Genomic DNA, 23,005 nt, shown 5'->3' on the forward strand with positions numbered 1-23,005 from the left:
ACAGCTTCTATCTCAAGGCCATCAGACTGTTAAACAGCCACCACTAACATTGAGTGGCTGCTGCCAACACACTGACTCAACTCCAGCCACTTTAATAATGGGAATTGATGGAAATTGATGTAAAATATATCACTAGCCACTTTAAACAATGCTACTTAATATGTTTACATACCCTATATTACTCATCTCATATGTATATGCATATACTGTACTCTATCATCTACTGCATCTTTATGTAATACATGTATCACTAGCCACTTTAAACTATGCCACTTTGTTTACATACCCTACATTACTCATCTCATATGTATATACTGTACTCGATACCATCTATTGCATCTTGCCTATGCCGTTCTGTACCATCACTTATTCATATATCTTTATGTACATATTGGGGTTAGCAGATCTGCTAACGATGTTTATGTGACAAATACATTTGATTTGATTGCAGTGCAAGATTTTTGATTGACAGGAGATACCTGGTTGTCAGGGTTGATAGAGCAGACCTAGCTACACAGTGTACAAAACATTAGGAACACCTCCCTAATATTGAGTTGCACCCCATTTTGCCCTCAGAACAGCCTCAATTCATCGGGCATGGACTTTACAAGGTGTTGAAAGCATTCCACAGGGATGCTGGCCCATGATGACTCCATTGCGTCCCACAGTTGTGTCAAGTTGGCTGGAAGTCCTTTAGGTGGTGGACCACTCTCGATACACACAGGAAACTGTTGACCGGTGCACCTGGCACCTACTACAATACCATGTTCAAAGCCACTTCAATCTTTTGTCTTGCCCATTCACCCTCTGAATGACATACATACACAATCCACGTCTCAATTGTCTCAAAGCGTAAAACTTATTCTTTAACCGGTCTCCCCTTTCTCTACACTGTTTGAAGTGGATTTAACAGGTGACATTAATAAAGGATCTTAGCTTTCACTTTGATTCACCAGGCCAGTCTGTCATGGAAAGAGCAGTTCCTAATATTTTGTACACTCAGTGTATAACGTCCTTGTGTGAAGGGCAGTCTGAGTTCTCAGTTTACTGGTACTCTTGCGCCCTCTTGTGATAGAAGTGATGACGGAACGTCTCTGCTCTCTCCCAATACGAGAGATACGGGAGCATAGTTAATCTGATCATCTAAAAAACAAACAAATATATCTATATATATCCCATACTCCTGTCCCCTCAGGTTGGCTGTTAGATTACTCAGAGGTGATAGAAAACTCTGCCAATGGGGTTACTTTGATGTTTAGTAGCCAAATTATAATCTGTAAACACTGAGTCTTCTTTGTGGTCTCCTTTCATTCATGGTCATTGCTAAGAAAGGATTTCTAAATTAAAGCAAAATGGTTAAGAACTATGGTCTGATTCTTTCACGCTCAGTTTTCATCATAGAGGATTCTCAAGCCTTACCCTAGATAATCCTGCAAGATCAAACTTGTTATTCTCACATTCGTTTAGAGGCAAACTTCACCCATATCCCCCAAAACGGACCAACCTAAATCCTGATGTTTCTAGAGGGGATAGAAGTGGTCAATTTAACAGGCCACCTGTAATCTCAATAATCTATGCCATTTTGAGTTGTAACATACCCGAAAATCAAACTCAGCACGCTAAGCCATTTTACCAAACTGTTGCCCATAGTGCTCTTTCGTCTCATATTAGAACAAATTAAAATGGCGTATTTGTATTTTTCCAGTGATATATTGTTTAGTTTTCTGCTAGCCTCTTACCCAGGCCTAAGGTGTCTGGGAACGAGATCTGCGTTCTGCAGAAATGTTCAACACTGGCTGCAAAATCTCCATAACGCCACTAGATGGTGCACACATTTAGGGGCAGTCAAAAATCTGTGTTTCCTAAATGAAGTCAGAGGAGACAAGATTTATTCTGCCATTAATTTCATTGTTACATCGTAATAGCTCTGTAATTGCTTGGTAATAGTGTTTTTTTGTTGTTGTAATGAATGAGAACATAGTGCTTGCACTGAACGAGGCATGATTTCATGAAAATGTATTCAATCGTATAGAATCAGTAATGAGATGAGGAATTGTTGCTGATTTGGTGTGACGCTGTAGCACTGAAAACACAGAGACAGACATCATCTTAAAAGCAATTTAATGGATTTGCACATATTTAACAGAGAGGGCAAAAGTCTACGGGTGCAGTTCCATCTACCTGTGACAATGGTCCATATTAAACTACATACCTAGAGGCGTCGCTATGGCAAACAAGCTTTCTCCCATCGTGGCATTGTTGATTGTGCAATATGAAGAAATATTTCATTACAATAGTTACAGTGACAGAGAAATGCACACTATTTATCAAATAGCTAGAGAATGTAGCAAAATGATAATATGCGGTGCTATAGCCAACAAGCAAGCAACCTTATTCCAGTATTTGCCTTAGAATCAACTTTTCTACTTAACAACAATGCTTAAAGTGTTTATTGTTTTGTACATCTAATTTTTATACTTTGTACTAAATATATTTTAAACATACATTATAATGCAACTCAAATACATAGGAAAACAATGTTTAATAATGTTTTGAAAAATGACAGAAATAAACCTTAATCTGTGTTGTAGTTCTTCATGGATATCCAACATTCTGACTGGTTTTAGTAATCACTTGAGCCCGAGTAGGTATAGGATTACATTTTACAATATTATGATCTTTTCATTCAAATGAATGTCATACTACGTTTTTGGAAAAAAAAGTGAGACTATATTGAAGCTTATAATGCTGTAGGGCTTGTTATTAGTAAGTGAAATGAAACGTTTTTTTAATAGTTTGTTATACACAAGTTATACACACAGTTCAAAGCACCGCTGACTTTGCTTTTCAACCGCAGAAGAATGCAAGTCATCTTTCAATGATAGCCTCACAAAACTGAGGACAGACCCTAGAAACTACATAGAATTACAAAAAGAACTGGGAAAAAACAACAAAAGCAACAAGTGAAAAGCAGAGATGAAAGCAGGAAAAGAGAGAAAATACAAAGAAATCTTAACTAGAAACCCTATCCTGTGTTTCAGCGGCGACTTCTGGATGGTTTACAATGGCAGCTGCCCAAAGCATCAAATCTACCTTAACATAATTGTTTGTCTTTTTTTGTGTTCCTTATCTTAAAAAAAGAAAACACCAATACTGTGGTTGACCTCTGAGCCCGGCTGTTGGATTGTTAGGCACAGAGTGTGGAGTTTTGGCTCTGAGCTTGCATGCTGGAGTCTCGCTTTAAGAGGAACAGGAGCAGGGGAGAGAAGAGAGAAGAGGAATGGCATTGAAGGGGCTGGGGAGGAGGATCTACTTCTTTTTGCTGAAAAGGCTGAAGCGTTTTTCTTTGTCTTTCTCGCGCTTGCCTGGGCTGGATTCGGTTGCCAGGGCAACAGAGGCGGGCAAGGTCTGGGCTCGGCTGGAGGCGGGGGTGCTATGGCTGCTGGGGGTCATCTCGGTCTTATCAGAGGACGCAGCGCTGGAGATGGCCTCCATCCACGAGTTCATCTCCTCCTGCGGCCCAGATGAGGATTTATCAGGACACACAACACAGATCACATCAATACAGCAACACTCAGACACCCACGTGATCCTCGTAAGAGACAGGGACTAAAGACAGCAAAGGATACACAACATTCACAGGAGGAAGATAGTCTGTCATTCATGCACAATGTACAAATTAAAAGCGAATAAAGCTTACGTCATCTTTGGCTTGGAAGAGATACTCATTCCCATCTGTAGCTCTGTAAAAGGAAAATAAAAACTTGAGTAACAAGTCAAGCTAACTACTGTACTGTATGCAAGATCTCATCTTCTGATAATACAAGACACATAGGGAGCTATACAGCAAATAGTGCTCACTTCAGTTTGAACACATGCTTCTTCTTCTTGTAATCGAGGGCGATCTCACACGCAGCGTCCTTCAGGCTGATGGGGATCTCGCTGTGATAGGGGATGCCCTGGCTGGCACTCTTAATGTCTTTGTAGAAGCCCATTTCCCAGTTGTTGATCACACAATACACATTGTGCCAGGATCTGAAACCATAGGAAACACAGTTATCAGAGTCTGTTCAGTTAAATAAAATGTTGGCATTATTGTAAGGGGAAAGTATTTGGCATGAATGAATATGTCCAGTAGGCATACATGTTAACTCCCCTATGTATTTATTTGGACAGTGTAGCTAAAACTGTTAATTTGGCTCTATACTCCAGCGTTTTGGATTTGAGATTTAAAAAATTATGAGGCGACAGTACACAATGTCACCTTTTATGTAAGGGAGTTTTCATATCCGTTTAGAAATTAAAGCGCTTTATGTATCTAGTTCCCTCATTTGAAGGTGCATAAGTATTTGGACAAATGCACTTAGAATTTATTCCCATATTCCTAGCAGACAATGACATCAAGCTTGTGACTCTACAAACTTGTTGGATGCATTTGCAGTTTGTTTTGGTTGTGTTTCCGATTATGTCGTGCCCAATAGAAATGAATGGTAAATAATGTATTACAAATGTTATTGTAAATAAGAAAATAATTTGTTTCTGAACACTTCTACATTAATGTGGATGCTACAATGATTATGGATAATCATGAATGATTTGTGAATAATGATGAGTGAGAAAGTTAGATGCAAAGATCATGCCCCCATGGTAGCATCCACATTAATGTCGAAGTGCTCAGAATCATATTCTATTCTTACTTACAATAAGCGACTCAAAAATGACATAATACATTATTTACCATTCATTTATATTGGGCAAAACAGCCGAAACACAACCAAAACAAACTGCAAATGCATCCAACAAGTTTGTAGAGTCACGAGCTCAATGTGTGCTAGGAATATGGGACGAAATACTAAACTTTTGACTACATTTAATACACTATAAGTGAATTTGACTATGTATTACCTTCAAATGGGGGGGGGACTAGATACATAAAGTGCTTTCATTTCTAAACCGTGAAACAGATATGAAAATACCCTCAAAAAAAAGGTGGCATTCTGTATTGTCGCCTATCAAACCAAAATGCTGGAGTTGAGGCAAATTAAAAGATTCAGCTTCGCTGTCCAAATAAATACTAAGGGGAGTGTATGTGAATTGTGTGTGTGTGTACCTGCTGGATGCCTTCTTGTTGTGACCCTCCCACTCATGTTTGCGGTGCAGGAGGCCTTCCATCTGGTTGGCTGGGGTTGAGTCCAGGGACTTGGCTGGGAGTGTGGCAGCCTGGCTGGGCTTGCCCTTGTGTGCTGCACTGGGCGACCCGCCTGGGCTGGGCTCCGCCACCCCATTTACAATGTCACTTCCCTCCCCATTGTCCTGAGGTAGACAGAAACTGGTATTAGAGAAAGCTGGGGCTTGGTAGACAAAACACACAGTGGGGCTGGAAATCAGAGAGTTGGCTTCATGCATAGCAGTATCAGAGGCTGTGTAGAAACATTCAGTACTTTCCCTTTGATTGCTATATTATATCACAATGGCTTTAAGAAAAGTAAAGTTAAGTAGAAAGGGGTATTCTATATGACTAGGCCTACTCTACTGTAAATGATACAAAATAAAATATTTTCATCACAATATGTTTCCTCATTTCCATTTGATGAGTAAAATAGCCTCTGGGTAGGTATTTGTATAAATCAAAACAATGCCATTACACCAGCCTTAAATTTTAATCGTGCCTCAATTTCACAATTATAGCCCAGCTTCATCATAAGATGAACGGCAGACACTGAACCCCAGAACTGAGTGTTTGTGCTATTCTTACATCATGTCTCATTCTCTGTGTCACCCACAGTGTCTCAGGTCTTAAGGTTCAGTGCCTGGAGTGAAACTTATCAAGTGTTTAACTCCATCTCAGTCTCTTTCTGACTCCTATATCTAACCCTCTCACTCCATCTCTCCAACATTGAGTGCCATCTACTTGGGACAGTTGATTTTTACACATTTTCTACACTAACTTGACTCTGATCAAACGACTCAATCCGACTGATTCATCATGAACCTCTCTGACTCCATCCGAATCTTGAGACGAACAGCCTCTAAAATGACTCACTTACACTAACTCACAGTCCGATTCACTCTCACTTATACTAACTCACTGTTTGACTAACTCAGATTCCGACCCATCTAAGCACGGTTAGGCGGAGACATTGCAGATGCAGTAAAAATCAATTTATATAGATTCTGAGAAAAACTGGGACCTACAGAAGAGCTTTGGTTTATGGGATTGGTTAAAATGGGACCGGAGTCCAGCCGAGACAGCGAGAGAGATCATTTCAAAGACATGCACAGATCAGGGGTTAAGACATGCACACCACATTGCCACACCCACACAAAATATTGTTGGAGAGAAAGAGAAAGCCAGCGAAAGGGAGAGAAAGTCCAAAATAAAATCCCAAACAATTAACACAATTGCTTGAACTCATTATTCATTTTACGGTATCATTATTGTAAAGTGAAGGGGAATGCAAAATTGGCCAGTTAAAAGATTTTATCACAACACACCCACTCCAATTTGTCACTTATTACCCATTACTGAGCTCTTCAAGGCTGGACCAATCGTGGACACTTTTACTGAGAGCTTGCCAGGCGATGGACAAATCCTGGATGCTTATACAGAGATCCTGCCATCGGCTGGACCACCAATACTGGACACGAAGGACTGCATCGCTGCCAGGTTTTGCACCGTTCGATTGGTGCAACATGGGACTGATATTTCTCACCACCTCTTTGTTAAATGTTCAGGGTAAAAGCTAAAATAGTTTTTGCTTGGGCTAACACTCATATAGGTAATCATATTATCAATGGTCACATCTGCACCCACATTCTATCTCAAATATACTCTCCAAACTTATAATATGAACCCAGTTACCTCCACATAAATACGGAAAGAAGTCTGATCATCTCAAAGTTTGATTACTGTGAAGGAGGATCACTTTGATAGCAGTAACTGTAGTTACCTTAGAAATGACCCTTTTGCAGAACTAAAAACACTAAACTTAGAATTGCTCAAACATTGATCTCTCAGTTTGGATGGGTACCTTTTTACACTAAAGCAAAATACTGGAGATTTATTGTCAGAAGTCTACTGGATAAATGATATCTACAAGACAATTCAATTTAAAAAAGGGTATGAAAAATCAATTACACTTTACTTGACACCCAGTGTCATAACATGTTATGACATGGTCATAACCATAACCACAGCTGACATAACTTGTCATAACCTGTCATAATATGGTCATAACACTTATGACAAGTTATGTCAGCTGTTATGACATATTATGACATGATTATGACTGCGTGTTATGACGCTGGGTGTCAAGTAAAGTGTTACCAAAAAATCTTTGAAAAAGTATTGTACATCAATGTGTGTAAAACCACCCCAGGATGAAAACATAGAAAATACACACAGAGAAAAACACAAAAACAGTGGGCACTGAAAGTGAAAGGTGATTACCAACATGTTAATGACATGCAAAACAATATACCCAACATAAGACATGAGGACAAAAACAGTGTTATTTTGTAGGCGGCACAAGGACAACAAAAATCGGACATACATGGGGAGTGATGGACTCTAACAATGTTTTATTGGGGAATGTGCGTTAGTGGGTTGAGGATGCTGAAATGATTCAACGTGCAACATGACCAGGAATAAAATGAAGATCTGATGCACAGAGCTAACATGAAGAATGATATGAGAACAAGAAGGTAGGTATCATATAACTACTGAAACCCAATGACCGGAATAAATTGGAATGTGCTTACACCCCTCTACACACACACACACGCACACACCACGACCTGAACAACCCTACAAACAGAATTACGACGGTGAAGCATAGTGAAATGAATCATACATAGTGAAATGGTATTTGAGATGGTACTGTCTGACAGTGGTATAACGTGTGGTATGGATGTGCAGGTCATGTAAATGGATGGATATCTGGGGCAGATAGCTACTTACTACTTTTGATTTCCTATTCTCTTGAATTTTATTTAACCTTTATTTATTCAGGCAAGTAATTGAGATAAAATCTAGTTTGCAAGAGACCTGGTTGATTTGATCTGGGGCAACTTGAAACCTGAGACTAAAGAAGACGATTTAACTGCATTACTGAGGCAACGATTAAGCCATGTATTTTGTCTGTCAGTTATTCAGGTTCCACATGGTAAGTTTGTAAATAATAACGTAGACAAAGAGTAATATCATCAGGGATGGAGATAGGAGGAGAGGAGTGTTGGGCTGAGAGGCGGAAGAGAAGAAAAACAGGGATAGAAGAGAGAAGGGAGAGAGGAAAAATAGGGAATAAAGACTAAAACCTGACGGTAGAGGGGGAAAAAAAGTTGTATATAAAGAAAAGATACGAGTGGAGTGTTCTTCTTTGTTCCCACGGACACACACGTATATACACACCCACACACACACGCTGTGCTCATTCTCATTCTAGACTACGTAGTGCTGTAGTGCTTCTGTGTCCCATTATGCCTTTCTCTGGGGTCAATAGGTCAATAGATCATGTCAATCTACAGTGAATACAATTAAATACATTATTTTTTGGACCTTTTGCTCAAATCTCAAAATGTTCAATTAGGAAATGTTGTACTGCTTTTGAAATAGGGTTGCCTAACTCAAAAACGGTTTAATCTTCTTTCTACTTTCTCATTTGATCTCGGCCCAGCTTACATCTAATCAGTAAATACTACAGTATTTAGCTGCAGCAGTGGAGGCTGCTGAGGGGAGAACGGCTCATAATAACGGCCAGAACGGAGCAAATGGAATGTCATCAAACACCTGGAAACTATATGTTTGATGTATTTGATACCATTCCACTGATTCCGCTCCAGTCATTACCATGATCCCGTTCTCCCAAATGAAGGTGCCACCAGCCTCCTGTGAGCTGCAGCTAGCGTTTATCAGCCGTCCTCAGCGGAGTGTTCGATCAGTATCAATAAAGGTACCAGTCGGTTTGAAGGAATATGAAGATAAAAAGATGAAAGCATAAATAACTATACGGTTGGCCCCCCCCCAAAAAAAAATCTAGTACCCTGCTACTGTTCATCTATGTTCAGTCCTGCAACATCCATGTGATAAAATAAGACTTGGTGAATAAAAACGACAATAAATGAAACTGCAATCAGCAAAGCTAATTTCCATTAAAATGCATTATGCAAATAAAAAATAAAAAGGAATAATCAAGGTAGAATTAGTATAGTCTCCTGTAATGTAATTAGGATACGGCTAAATGGTAAATGAGGAATAAGTGTGACTAACTAACTGTCAGAACCGGAGGGAGGGGGGGGGTGGGGGGGTCAGGGGTAGAGGGGTGTACAGTCCTCTCCCTGTGGTGGGGGCAGGGGGTTCAAAGGGCAAGGGAGGCATTGGGGGGTCACGGTCCAGCCCGCCCGCCTTTCTCGCCCAGTCCCAGTCCTGCGGGTTTGAAAGCTGGAGTACTTTTGGTAGGCTGGGGAGCGGTAACTAACCCGAGGGGAGTCCTGGTCCGATGGCAGTCCATTCAGAGACACTTGCTCACCCTCCCTGTAGGGACAACACACAGAGACACAACAGTAAGTCTCAAACATGGTGCAGGATAAACACACTGGGACAGTCATAGCGTACAGTATAGAGACAACAGTCAGTCTCCAACGCTGTACTGCAGTATCTATAAACACACACAGAAAACTGTCAGCCTCAAACACCGTACTTAAGTCTTTATAAACACACTGGTATAGTCATAACACCAGAATACAGCATGCCTGCTCAGTCTAAACATAGACACAGAGCAGACACACAAACAGACCAAACACATTATTTCAGTATGGTGCTCCGGGCTCATATCGTACTTCTGCTGTGGCGATGCAGTGTCCGTCTGGGTCTCTGCAGGTGGGGGATTTCTCCTCCTCTCCTCCTCCTCTTGCTGTCTTCTCACTTCCAGTAATTCCATCTGCATTACGAACAGACACACATCATTAGTGACCAACAGAATTTGTTCAATTGAAATTTAAACATAAGTAATTTCATTAAAGGTGCAGTCAAAAACATGATTATTTCTGTGTTTTATATATATTTCCGCACTATGAGGTTGGAATTATACTGTGAAATTGTGAAAATGATGGTAATTCCCTTTTAGTGTAAGAGCTGTTTGAAAAGGTCGTCTGAAATTTCAGCTTGTTTGGCTGGGTGGATTTTTTTAATTGCCTGGTGACATCACCAGCAGTATACATTCGTATAACAAAGAGAGTTTGCCCTCCTCTCTGACAAACAGCTAGTTCAGGTTACACATCCTTCTCATTCGGCTCCTCTCTCAGAACACTCCCAGACAGTCCTAGCAAAATTCTTGCTTGAGAAATTGCATTTAGCTAAGAAGCTATTTTAAAAAAAAGTTTTTTTTTTAACAATTTTAATTGAAAACAATCACAGCAAGGTACTTCATTGCATTGGACCTTCACGTCACGATTTGACTGACAGACAAATGTGATGAGAGCATTGCAGATGGATGTCTAATCTATTTAAAAACAAAATTGATTAAGTTATTGGATGAATGGTTTAACTGACAGCCCAGTGAGTTGTGAACACCCCCCCGTCCTCTCACCGTAGTCAGCCGTTCCAGCGCAGAGAACCGCTCTTCCCAGGTGGCAGCTGACTTCTCAAAGGCCTCGTGTCTCTTGATGAGTTTCTCCACTTCATCCACGTTCTGACCCATCTCCCTGCTGGACAGGTACGGCTCCTGTCCCAGCAGCCACGACTCGGCCACACCCGCGTCCCTTCCAAACTGGTGCACCTCCAGAACTGGGCAGAAACACCGCTGGTCACACACCACGGCAGTAAAAAGTAACGGTGATACCTCTAGAAATACCAAGGGACTGTGGGATAATGCTCGGTGAGCCCCAAGGCACTACTCTTAGCTAATACTGTGCAACGGACTGAAAACGATTTGATAGAATTACCCAATCTAAGCCACTCCCATCTGTCCTCCCACTTGTCAATCATGTCTTTCCTCTTGTCCGTCAACTGTAGTAACTTCTCTTTGATCTGAAAATGGAAGGAAATTAAGTTAAACGAGTCTAAAAACACCATACATTTAATGACGCAACACAAAACCAGAGGGAGCCACATTTCCATCCGGAGAATGAAAGAAGGAGAATGGGGGTGAAGAAAGAAACAGAGAGCGGAGGAGAGAAGGAGGTACGAATCTGTGAGGGTGTTATGAAATTGTTGGCCTCTCACCTCCTCTAATGCGTAGTGTTTTCGTGCCAACAGGGACTTGCCCAGCTCGATGCAGTTGGTAAAGCTGTCGTTACGGGCGTCGATCTCAGCCTTGATGCCCTGGTGGTTGTTCATCAGGAGCTCCACAGACGACACGTCCCTTGAAGACACAACAATAAGCCAGTTACACACACTGAACACACCAAGGTTCTAATGTCCTTTGGTTAGGTTACCTGGGGTTTAAATTACCCAAGAAATGCTGCTTACGTTGCTACTTACGATGCTAGCATATGTTTTCTAAAACCACATGTACATACAGTCCAGACAGGATGCTGACACCCAGCGTATTTCAGTGGACTACAGCCTTCAACATAATGATGTTCCAGGGTGAGTACCTGGGACCATGCTGTTATCAAACTAAACACTAGTCTACTCTAGTCAGGATAGGGTGCCATTCTCTCGGATAGTGGAAACAGAGCAATGCAATTGCTGACACAATCCAAGTCTCTCTCTCAATTCCCCTCGCCCACCCGCTTTTTTCCTCCTTCACCCCATTAGCCATCCATCTTTCTTCCCCCCTTTCTTTTCCTCCAGTATCTTTTTCCCACTTCCCCTTTCATCATCATTAGCCCCTTATGTCTGTCTGTCTGTCTCTTATCCTTTCTATTTCTGTCTCCTCCTATCTCTCCCCCTCCCTCTTCCTCTCTCCCTCTTCATCCGTCTCCATGGTAAGCTGCTGGCTGAGATTCAGCTGAGAGGCGCAGATAATGAAGGCCTTGTCGACCCTGGTGATTATCACAATTACAGCTGAAACCAGAGCCAGATAAGGGCTGCTCCCTGAGAGGAGAAGACATCCTGGGACATTAATTGAGTATTGATACATTGAGTATTCACCATTTTCTGCAGCTGCATCTTCAGTGGTTATAAAAAGAACCATCCGTGGGTGGCAATACATTCAGCTGAGGCTTCAGTTGAAAACCTGGGCTACACTACAGTGCCAGAGCTACAGCATTCATACAGAGGGTTGTTTGGGGTGAGCTAGTGAGGATAACTTGGTAAATAACAACAATCAGAACATTGAGGATTAGATACATAAATCCAGACCTGAGAAAGTGTGATTACAGCGTAAGCTGCAGACCAAAAGCTGCTTACAGAAAACTACAGAGATTACTGACACCTTCTTTTCTGGCTTTTGTCGGTAGGAGAAAACAAATGTGTACTGCAATAATGCCAAACTATTAAAAGAACCAGCCTGAGGCAAAACTGTTTCCCATCAGGTTCACGGTACCTGGGCTTCTCCTGAGCCTCGATGAGGCGGATGACGTCCTCCATCCAGAGCATGAGGTCTCGGACCATGCTGAAGAAACGGAACTTGTCGCCGGTGTCGAGCAGTCTGACCCTGCGGCCGTCACAGGCCTCCAGCAGTGTTCTCCAGGCCTCCAAAACCTCACCCTCTCTCTTTTGGATGTCATCAGCCTTGTCTCCGGCATAGGCAGACTGCAGGCGCACAGCATCCTCCTGCAACATCCTCACCTGGGGAGGAAAAGGGAGAAATATGGGTAGGCAGATACCAAATGTTGAGAAGTCTTGTCTATGATCTGTGAGAGATTCACCTTATAGCTGCACATTTAGTTAAGGCTGTAGTCCAACCTCTGTTTTAGGCATTTTGGCTTTCTGGCTACGTCTCTCTGGTGTCATTGTCATACCTGTGTCCCCAGGGCTTGGATGTCGTGTTCGAAGGTGGTGTGCATCCTCTGCAGGGTCTCCACTGTGTTCTGGTCCCGGCCCAGCTCCTCAGGCAGCTTCTTGTGTTTGTCCAGGATGCGGTTGAGGATCTCCTTGGCGTCGTGGTAGAACTTGTGCAGCTCGAAGGACGCCGCCAGGATCTGCGTGCGTGTGTCAATCAGCTCCAGCAGGTCGGCCCACGCCTCATTCAGCCCGTCCTTCCACTCGGCGATGGTAGCCGCGTCGGCGTGGCCCGAGTTGATGAGTTCGTCCGCCAGCTGGTTGACAGTGTCCACACGCTCTTGACCAATGTTGCCTGTGTCGCGAGCAAACTCACGGAAACGCTCCTGAAGCATCTGTAGAGGGAGATTATCACAGCAAAGTCTGAATGGACATATTCCACAAGATACTCTGGCAACAGGGGAACATGGGTGGCAGGCTGGCACTACATACCGTGACATGTTCATAGTCCTGTCCCAGCTCATGTGACCCAGCCACCACCTCCCTTTCAGCGATCCACTGCTCCAGATCATCCACCTCCCTGTTGAGCTGAAAAAGACGGAACCTCTCGTCCAACTTCCCCCTCCTCTCCTCCGACAGGTCCTTGAGCCCCGCGTACAGCTTATCCACCTGGGACTGACGCATGCCGATCCGTTCACTACACAGCAGGAGGAGGGAGGAGGAGGCAGAGAGGGAGGGGGTTAGGATATAGGAACTACATTATCCTATCCTCGCTATCTTCGGGGATGCTACACTGTCAAGTGTTAAACCTCTGCGTGGTTAAATCCTACTTCAACTCAGCAGGAGTGGAGCTTAACCTTACACTGATCTAAATGTTAGTTGTCTGGTACTGACTGACCACTCTGGGTTTAAGCCCTTAAGGGGATAGTTAGGAATTCTGGCAATGCAGCCCTTTATCTACTTCCCTAGAGTCAGATGAACTCGTGGGTACCATTTTTGTGTCTCAGTGCACAGTTTGAAGGACGTTGCCAACTAACGTTAACGCAATTGCTAACTAGCATCAGCGCAATGACTGGAAGTCAATGGGAACAGCTCCTGTAAACTTTCAGTCATTGCACTAATGCAAGTTAGGATTGGCTAGCAAAACCACCTCTAACTTCCTTCACATTGGACATAAAAATGGCATTCACAAGTTCATTGCCAAAATCATGAACTATCCCTTTAACGTTCTTTAGTCTGAAATTGGTGAATAGGACCATGGATTCAACTTCCAATTTTCACTGGAGGGGATTGTTAACCCTGAGGATAAGCCCCTGAGACCCCTCACCTTTCTGGGTGTCCGGCGGCCGTCAGGCCCCTGCTGGTCTTGGAGAGCTGGTGGACAGTCTCAGCATAGTCCTCCACAGCCTGCTCCAGGATCTGGTGCTTCTTCAGCATGGCCACGGAGCTCTGCTCATCCTACACAGAGAGAGTGACAGAGTCAAGGTACAGACGCAGACAGTGAGTATGAACAGGCACATACAATCAGTGTAGAGGGCACAGTATTGACTAGAAATAGACTAGTCTCACAGAGATCCAGTCCTGTAGAAGGAGACTGTTGAGGAGTCAAGGACAAATGGAATGATGGCCTGGAAGACTTCTCTCTGTCTACTCACCTTTCACATCCAATACCACACAGCCCTCGCTGAATCTCAAATCATCCCCTCGTCCTTAACCAACTCGCTCAGATGTCCCTCCATTGTCACGTGTTGCTAACAAAACTCCAGAGAGTGGCGAAGTGATCAATTAACCCATCAACTTCGGGACACACTCCTGACTTGGATGATGCAATTTTTTGTATTTTTTTTTTGAACCTTTATTTAACTAGGCAAGTCAGTTCAGAACAAATTCTTATTTTCAATGACGGCCTAGTACAGATTTGTACCTAGTCAGCTCGGGGATTTGAACTTTCAACCTTCCGGTTACTAGTCCAACGCTCTAACCACTAGGCTACCCTGCCGCCCCGTGTTCCACTTTTAAATAACAAAACAAGCATGAAATTCAAATGAACAAATCCCTCAGTAACAGTTGAACATTTAATTTGGGAAGTATTTTGTTTGTTTTATGTGTCAAGTCTTGTAATCAGACACAAACAAATGCATGTGTCATATAATTAGGTACGCCTCTCAACTATTTTGTATTTTATTGGGACAGCTCTGGAGCCTGCAACCTTGCTGGCTTGGTTGAAAAGGCTATCGCAGGTCTTAATTAGCTCCTGTACCCTCTAGGGTAAGAATTGGGATTCAGCCTGTTAGACCAAGTCACTGCCCTTGTCTTTCACCCTCCACTGACTTCCTAATTTCTCCTTGTGACAATGACCCACTTCTGCCTGGTAAACCAACAACTTACTGGGCAATGGTCATAGATCTAACTCTACCAAGTGCAGCAATACCCCTGGTACAGTATCAACCAGCCCTCCTATCCAGCAACTTTGCCCCGTTACAAAAAAGCAGCTTGCCCTGTAACCAAACCCAATTTCCTTTACCCCTACTAATGATCCATCACAACAAAATACTGGAGTGCAACCCACCAGTCCTAACCAAAAGCCACTTTGTATCTCTAACGGCTTGCTACTCATCCTATCAGGTCCAATCACCATCCTACTTCACATTCAACCCCCATTCTGATTGCTTATGAATAGCAATTTTGGCTTTCAGACACACTGCACCCCTCACCTTGGCTTTCTCCTCTGACATCATATAGAGCTCCTGCTCGCTCATCCAGGCCTCAGCCTCGGCAGCATCAAAGTAGTACTGCTGGGCCTTGTGGGCCTCCTCCAGGCGTCCATGGCGTTTGGCTGTCTCCTCCAGGATCTGGGCCCACAGGCGCCGCAGGTCGGCCAGCCGCTGGCGGATCCCCTCGCCGCTGGGGCTGTTGTCGTCATCCTTCAGCACCTGCTGACTCCGCTCAAAGATGTCGTCACAGCGCGGCTGGTGGCCCTGGATCTCCTTTTGCAGGGTCTGGTGGGGGAGAGGTCAAAGGGCAGCAGGTCAGAATGATGTCAGCTGCTTTAAAAGTACAGTGGTTATCTGGTACAGAAATAGATCTGTCACTGGATTCTAATGGTAGTACTGTAAATGCTAAGAGCTAATATTCTATGGATGGAAATACTGTTCAAGGTTGAAACTGATGGGAGTTTGTTTCTTACCTGGTTTTTCTTGATGAGTAACTGGACTGTTTGCAGGTTGTTTCCGTGGTCTGTAGATGTTGCCAGTGGCATTCTCTCTTCAACCCAGAGCTAAGAGGAAAACACAGAAATAGGTAGGAATAATGTTCGGAAGACTGATACATTGATGTAGCAAATGCAATGACAGGAATTAAACTTAACAGCTAACCACTTGAAAAGCATGATTTGGGCAAAGCGTTTTTTTTGGTAAGCATTTTAAATGCAGTTGATGACATACACAGATGAGACACATCAGTTCCATTCAGAGACCCAACCCATTCATTTCAAAACACGAGGCCTGCTCCTTCTTGCCTGTATGAAAGGAGTCAATACAGTCATTACAATAATAAACAAACCCTCACAGCTATGAAAGCATGCACCTGCTGCTACTCTTAGTGGGTGCCTTCCCTCAAAAGAGGAGAAAAAAACACAAAATAGTGATTTTTATCACTTAAATCACTTCAGACACAAGGGAACTGCTCTGCTGTTCAGCTTCTGCTGCTATTCCACACTACCATAGGGCAGGGATTTCACACAAGCACAAACATACTGTAGCATTTGCACAAGTAGGCATACAGTACGTCATCTCTTTTACTCGTTCTCTGAAACACACATGCGCACGCCCACACTGAGACAGACAGACAGACACACAGGCAGACAGACAGGCAGACACACATACAGACAGACACAGGCAGACAGACACACACACGACAGAAATGGATCACAGCATCAGACAGACAGAAACAGACAGACACACAACTAGGCTAGATTAAAGGTTTAATGTACTTACGATCTCGTCCTCAACGTCTCTGTTGAACTGGTGGATCTCGCGGGAGGCCATGAGGTTTCCCTTCCTCTTCTTCAGTGGGTCTAGCAGCTGCTGGAACTTCTTCTCCACGATGCGGCGCTGGCCGTCCACCTCATCTGTGTCCTTCCCCTCCTGGCTGAGGACCTGGGCCTGGCTCTGCAGCTCCTCCACCTCCTTCTGACGCACCTCCACCTGGCTCTCCAGCATCTAGGGACGCCACACCAGGAGGAGTAGAGAGGAGAGAGACAGTCATAGCGTGCTCTCTATAGCTCCCTCTCTGGTCAACCCCCTAGCATGTGTTCCAGAGTTCTCCGTCTCGTTTGTGCTCTAGGAGTTTCCGGTCTCTCTCTCGCAGATCGAACAAACAGTGGAAATGCATTCCCTCTCTCACATGCACACATTTTAGTTCTGGGTTACACAAAGGATACCATGGGTACACCATCTTTAATTACACAGTTAACCAATAAGGTGTGGGATATGGCCAATATACTACGCCTAAGGGCTGTTTTTGGGCACGACGCATCGCGCAGTGACTGGACACAGCCCTTATCTGTGGTATATTGGCCATATACCACAAAACCCAGAGGTGCCTTATTGCTATTACAAACTGGTTACCATCGTAATTAGAGCAGTAAAAATACATGTTTTGACATACCCGTGGTATACGGTTTGATATACCACGGCTGTCAGCCAATCAGCATTCAGGGCTCAAACCACCCCGTTTATAATTGCTAATATACAATCAGTATTCTCTACTGTATTTCTACCAAGTGCTCTCTGTTCCGCTTCATTTCTCTCTCTGTTTTACTCTGTCTCTCTCACACACTACACATCTCACAGACACAGAACTGGCTCCTCCACACATCATGGCGAGGGAGAGATAACATAATGGGGGGGGGGGGGGGGGGGGGGGTGTATGTGAGAAGCATGGGCTGTTACATAACGTGGTTTGTCTGCTCGCTACAGCGCCACTCGCTAGTATGAATAAACTATCTGCATAATAAACCTTGAGCCAACACGGCATATGTGTGCGGTGTAGCTTATGCTGCAATTTTCCTAATTAAAGGAAAAGAGAAAACCTAATATCAGGCTTAACATTTCGCTCATAGTTTGGCTATGCAAGTGAACTTATCCTCAGGTTAATTACTGACATTGTACTTTTACCTAATATGAAACCACAATGTAAAATTATACAGAAATGTACCATTTACCTACACAACAATCAAAGGGAGAGGAAAAGAGTCCTATATGGTGACATAACATACCCGTGGGAGACATACAATATGTCAAGCTCCAGCAGTACCAAGCTGTACAGAGGGTGCTCTAGCCAACAAACAGCAGAGACCTGAGGACACCATTCCAACCTGGAACTGAGCTCCCAGGCTTGAAAGGACAGACCAGATACAAATTCAATTAGCACTAATTGTGTGACGTAAAAGGGCTTTTGGCCCAACAAGCGTCCTCTGAAGCCCCCTCCTGCTGTTCAAAGACCATTCACTGGCATGTTCTACAAGAAATCTGCCTCCAGAAATAAAAGCTTCTCCCAAGGTGGTGTGACACCTACTCCTGTTACCTGCTGCACTGCTGCTTGGATTCCACCTGGCGATCTGTTCACCGTCTGGCCTGGCCTGTCTCCCTCTGTCTGGTACAGGTACCTCCACCACACTCAACCCCTCTCTGTTCACCGTCTGCCCTGGCCTGTCTCCCTCTGTCTGGTACAGGTACGTCCACCACACTCAACCCCTCTCTGTTCACCATCTGCCCTGGCCTGTCTCCCCCTGTCTGGTACAGGTACGTCCACCACACTCAACCCTCTCTACCGAGCTTTCGCTCGCCTCCAGCACACACGCACTGTTGGGGCGAGTGACTCTGAACTTAAAATGGCTAGCCCCAAGTCGTTATATATTTTATTTTTTTATTGTGCATTTTGCTATTTGCCTCATGACTCCTGCATACTTTGTTGACTACAAACTTTCTTTACCCAACCACAGACTATGTTTGTTTCCACACTCGGGACTCTGACTCTCTATTGGTTACACAGACTTTTGGCCTCCCATCCTAGTCTAACCACCTCTCACCAGATTTGTATTCATGTTACCTGATGAAATTGCTGAACAATATGATCTTGTTGCCATCTGATGCACATTCAGATGTCATAAATCAGCACTGCAGAGCTCTCTCTGTCCTATGAGCTCTCCCTGTACTATGCTGTGCCTTGATTGTATTACTGTGTTGATGATATCTGGTAATGTGTATGAACACCCTGGCCCATCTACTGTTGCTAGCCCCAATTCTGACTTGTGCTCCGATATCTGCTTCACTGATTTCTGCTCTCGTAAAAGCCTGGGTTTTCTGCATATTAACACTAGAAGCTTGGATCAATTGAAAGTGTGGGTTCACAGCTCCAATCCAGATGTGTTGGTCATTACTGAGACGTGGTTAAGGAAGAGTGTTTTGAATACTGATGTTAACCTTTCTGATTATACCCTTTATCGGCAAGACAGATCTTCCAAAGGTGGGGGGAGTGGCAGTCTTTACCAAGGATCACCTTCAGTGCTCGGTTGTCTCCACCAAGTCTGTCCCCAAACAATTTGATTTGCTGGTTTTAAGCATTAAACTTTCAAATAGCTCTTTGTTGACTGTTGCTGGGTGCTATCGTCCTCCATCAGCACCGGCATGTACCCTACCTGCCCTAAACTCTCTCCTAGCCCCTTACACTAAGTCTGAATTTGTCCTGCTAGGTGACCTAAACTGGGAAATGCTTAAACCACCTGACCAAGTCCTAAAGCAAAGGGACTCCCTAAATCTTTCTCAGATTATTACCAATCCCACAAGGTATGACTCCAAACACCCAGAAAAGGCTACTCTCCTCAATGTTATCCTCACAAATAACCCTGATAGTGATCAGTTGGGTGTTTTCTGTAATGACCTTAGTGATCACTGTTTTACAGGCTGTGTTCGTAATGGCTGCTCAGTGAAATGACCTGTCCAGATCTGTCATAGACGCTTGGTAAACAAGCCTTCCTTCATGAAATGGTAAAGAATCAGCTTGATCCCCTCTGTCGAAGACGCTTGGACCTTCGTTTTTATGTTTTCAGTGGTATTGTTAACAAACAAGCCCCCATAAAGAAAATGAGAATGAAAAACAGGTTCAGTCCCTGGTTCGACCGTGATCTTGCAGAGTTACTCCACCACAAGAATTGCATTTGGTGAAAGGCTCGGCACATGCATACTCAGACTGACTGGCTCTTGTTCAGGCAAATGAAAAATAAGTGCACTCAGGCTATCCGGAAGGCCAAAGTTAGTTACTTTAAGGAGCAGTTCTCTCTCTGTGGGTCTAACCCCAAGAAGTGCTGGAAAACGGTTAAAGACATGGAGAATAAACCCTCCTCCTCACAGCTGCCCATGTCGCTTAAAGTTGATGATGTGGTTGTTACTGACAAGAAGCACACGGCTGAGCTCTTTTTTATTTATTTTATTTTTTACCTTTATTTAACTAGGCAAGTCAGTTAAGAACAAATTCTTATTTTCAATGACGGCCTAGGAACAGTGACCTGTTCAGGGGCAGAACGACAGATTTGTACCTTGTCAGCTCGGGGATTTGCACTTGCAACCTTTCGGTTACTAGTCCATCACTCTAACCACTAGGCTACCCTGCCGCCCCTTTAATCCCCACTTCCTTAAATCAGGATTCCTATTTGACTCAGCCATGCCTCCTTGCCCGTCCAACATTTCATAATCTCCCACCCCTTCTAATGCGACTATCCCTGATGCGTCTTCCTCTTTTTCCCGTGCCCCGCTACAAAGTTTCTCCCTGCAGGCAGTCACTGAGTCCCAAGTCCTAAAGGAGCTCCTTAAACTTGACCCCAACAAACCATCTGGGCCAGATGGTTTAGACCCTTTCTTCTTTAAGGTTGCTGCCCCTATCATCGTAAAGCCTATCGCCAACCTTGGTCTCTCCTTTCTGGGGAGGTTCCCATTAATTGGAAGGCAGCCACAGTACGTCCTTTATTTAAAGGGGGAGCTCAAGCGATCCTAACTGTTATAGGCCTATTTCTATTTTGCCCTGTTTATCAAAAGTGTTGGAAAAACTTGTCACTAATCAACTGACTGGCTTTCTTGATTGTCTATTGTATTCTCTCGGCAATGCAATCTGGTTTCCGCTCAAGTTATGCAACCTTTATGGTCTTCAATGATGTCACCATTGCCCTTGATTCTAAGCAATATTGTGCTGCTATTTTTATTGACTTGGCCAAAGCTTCTGATACGGCAGACCATTCCATTCTTGTGGGCTGGCTAAGGAGTATTGGTGTCTCTGAGTGGTCTTTGGCCTGGTTTGCTAACTACCTCAAAAAGTACAGTGTATAAAGTCAGAAAATCTGCTGTCTCAGTCACTGCCTGTCACCAAGGGAGTACCCCAAGGCTCAAACCTAGGCCCCACGCTCTTCTCAATTTACATCAATAACAAGCTCTCTCATCCATTTATATGCAGATGATACAGTCTTATACTCAGCTGGCCTCTCCCCGGATTTTGTGTTAAATGCTCAACAACAAAGCTTTCTTAGAGTCCAACAAGCTTTCTCTACCCTTAACCTTGTTCCAAAACAAAGGTCATGTGGTTTGGTAAGAAGAATGCCCCTCTTCCCACAGGTGTTATTACAACCTCTGAGGGTTTAGAGCTTGAAGTAGTCACCTCATACATGTACTTGGGAGTATAGCTAGACAGTGCACTGTCCTTCTCTCAGCACATATCAAAGCTGCAGGCTAAAGTTAAATCTAGACTTGGTTTCCTCTATCGTAACCACTCCTCTTTCACCCCAGCTGCCAAACTAACCCTGATTCAGATGACTATCCAACCCATGCTAGATTACGGAGACATCATTTATAGATCGGCAGGTAAGGGTGCACTCGAGCGGCTAGATGTTCTTTACCATTCGGCCATCAGATCTGCCACCAATATCCCTTATAGGACACATCACTGAACTCTATACTCCCATGTAAACTGATCATATCTGTATACCAGTCTCAAGACCCACTGGTTGATGCTTATTTATAAAAACCCTCTTAGGCCTCACTCCTCCCCATCTGAGATATCTACTACAGCCCTCATTCTCCACATACAACACCTGTTCTGCCAGTCACATTCTGTTAAAGGTCCCCAAAACACACACATCCCTGGGTCGCTCCTTTTTTCAGTTCGCTGCAGCTAGCGACTGGAACGAGCTACAACAAACACTCAAACTGGACAGTTTTATTTCAATATCTTCATTCAAAGACTCAATCATGGATGCTCTTACTGACAGTTGTGGCTGCTTTGTATGAGTTATTGTTGTCTCTACCTTCTTGACCTTTGTGCTGTTGACTTTGCCCAATAATGTTTGTACCATGTTTTTGTGCTGCTACCATGTTGTGTTGCTACCATGTAGTTGTCATGTTGTGTTGCTCCCATGCTGTGTTGTCATGTTTTGCTGCCTTGTTATGCTGTTGTCTTAAGTCTCTCTTTATGTAGTGTTGTGTCTCTCTCATTGTGATGTGTGTTTTGTCCTATATTTATATTGCATTTATTTTTTAATCCCAGGCCCCCATCCCCGCAGGAGGCCTTTTGCCTTTTGGTAGGCCGTCATTGTATGTAATAATTTGTTCTTAACCGACTTGCCTAGTTAAAAACTGTTACCTAAAAAATAAAAATACAATACCTGTTGTTTCTTGAGCAGGATGTTGACGCTGGTCAGATCTTTGCCGTAGTCATCTGATTGGATTTGTCCATCCACTCCCACCAGCCACTTGTCCAGGTCGGCACAACTCTGGGTGAACAGCTCAGCCTTGTTGGCGTCAAACAGACACTTGGCCTTAGTCTGGGTGGTGGACTCAAGGTCATCCCACATCTTATGGAGCGCTGCCAGCTTTTCCTTCACCATGGCCTCGGTCTCCGGCTTCTCAGCTATCAGCTGCATCCCATCCTGGGATTGGGTGGGAGAAAACCATGTTAGGACATTATGGAGATAAATAGATCTACACTAATATCGTTCAAAAAGGAAGACACTGGAAATTCTTCCAATCTGACCTGAGCAATGTGACTCTGCCCACAATCACTCATGTATACAAG

The 23,005-nt window shown here is 43.7% G+C and overlaps 1 protein-coding gene across 3 annotated transcripts in view; it reads right to left on the reverse strand.

The window, feature by feature from the left end:
• Positions 1-2,104: 2,104 nt before the first annotated feature.
• The window catches only part of LOC110502571 (spectrin beta chain, non-erythrocytic 1), a 125,328-nt gene continuing 104,427 nt past the window's right edge, over positions 2,105-23,005 (reverse strand). For all 3 annotated transcript variants that reach the window (XM_036960164.2, XM_090217059.1, XM_036960162.2), the window contains 17 exons: positions 22,596-22,859; positions 16,882-17,106; positions 16,074-16,163; positions 15,601-15,885; positions 14,214-14,344; positions 13,379-13,583; positions 12,907-13,281; positions 12,489-12,733; positions 11,222-11,360; positions 10,942-11,026; positions 10,587-10,783; positions 9,838-9,938; positions 9,478-9,532; positions 5,111-5,313; positions 3,862-4,035; positions 3,701-3,743; positions 2,105-3,513 (listed from right to left, as the gene is read on the reverse strand). In XM_036960164.2, the coding sequence (XP_036816059.2) occupies positions 3,310-3,513; positions 3,701-3,743; positions 3,862-4,035; positions 5,111-5,313; positions 9,478-9,532; positions 9,838-9,938; positions 10,587-10,783; positions 10,942-11,026; positions 11,222-11,360; positions 12,489-12,733; positions 12,907-13,281; positions 13,379-13,583; positions 14,214-14,344; positions 15,601-15,885; positions 16,074-16,163; positions 16,882-17,106; positions 22,596-22,859 (3,021 nt within the window). In that variant the 3' untranslated portion in view covers positions 2,105-3,309. The remainder of the gene's footprint in view (positions 3,514-3,700; positions 3,744-3,861; positions 4,036-5,110; positions 5,314-9,477; positions 9,533-9,837; positions 9,939-10,586; positions 10,784-10,941; positions 11,027-11,221; positions 11,361-12,488; positions 12,734-12,906; positions 13,282-13,378; positions 13,584-14,213; positions 14,345-15,600; positions 15,886-16,073; positions 16,164-16,881; positions 17,107-22,595; positions 22,860-23,005) is intronic.

Source organism: Oncorhynchus mykiss, chromosome 23 (genome assembly GCF_057628025.1).
Source record: "Oncorhynchus mykiss isolate SJ-2025 chromosome 23, ASM5762802v1, whole genome shotgun sequence".
NCBI lineage: Eukaryota > Metazoa > Chordata > Actinopteri > Salmoniformes > Salmonidae > Oncorhynchus > Oncorhynchus mykiss.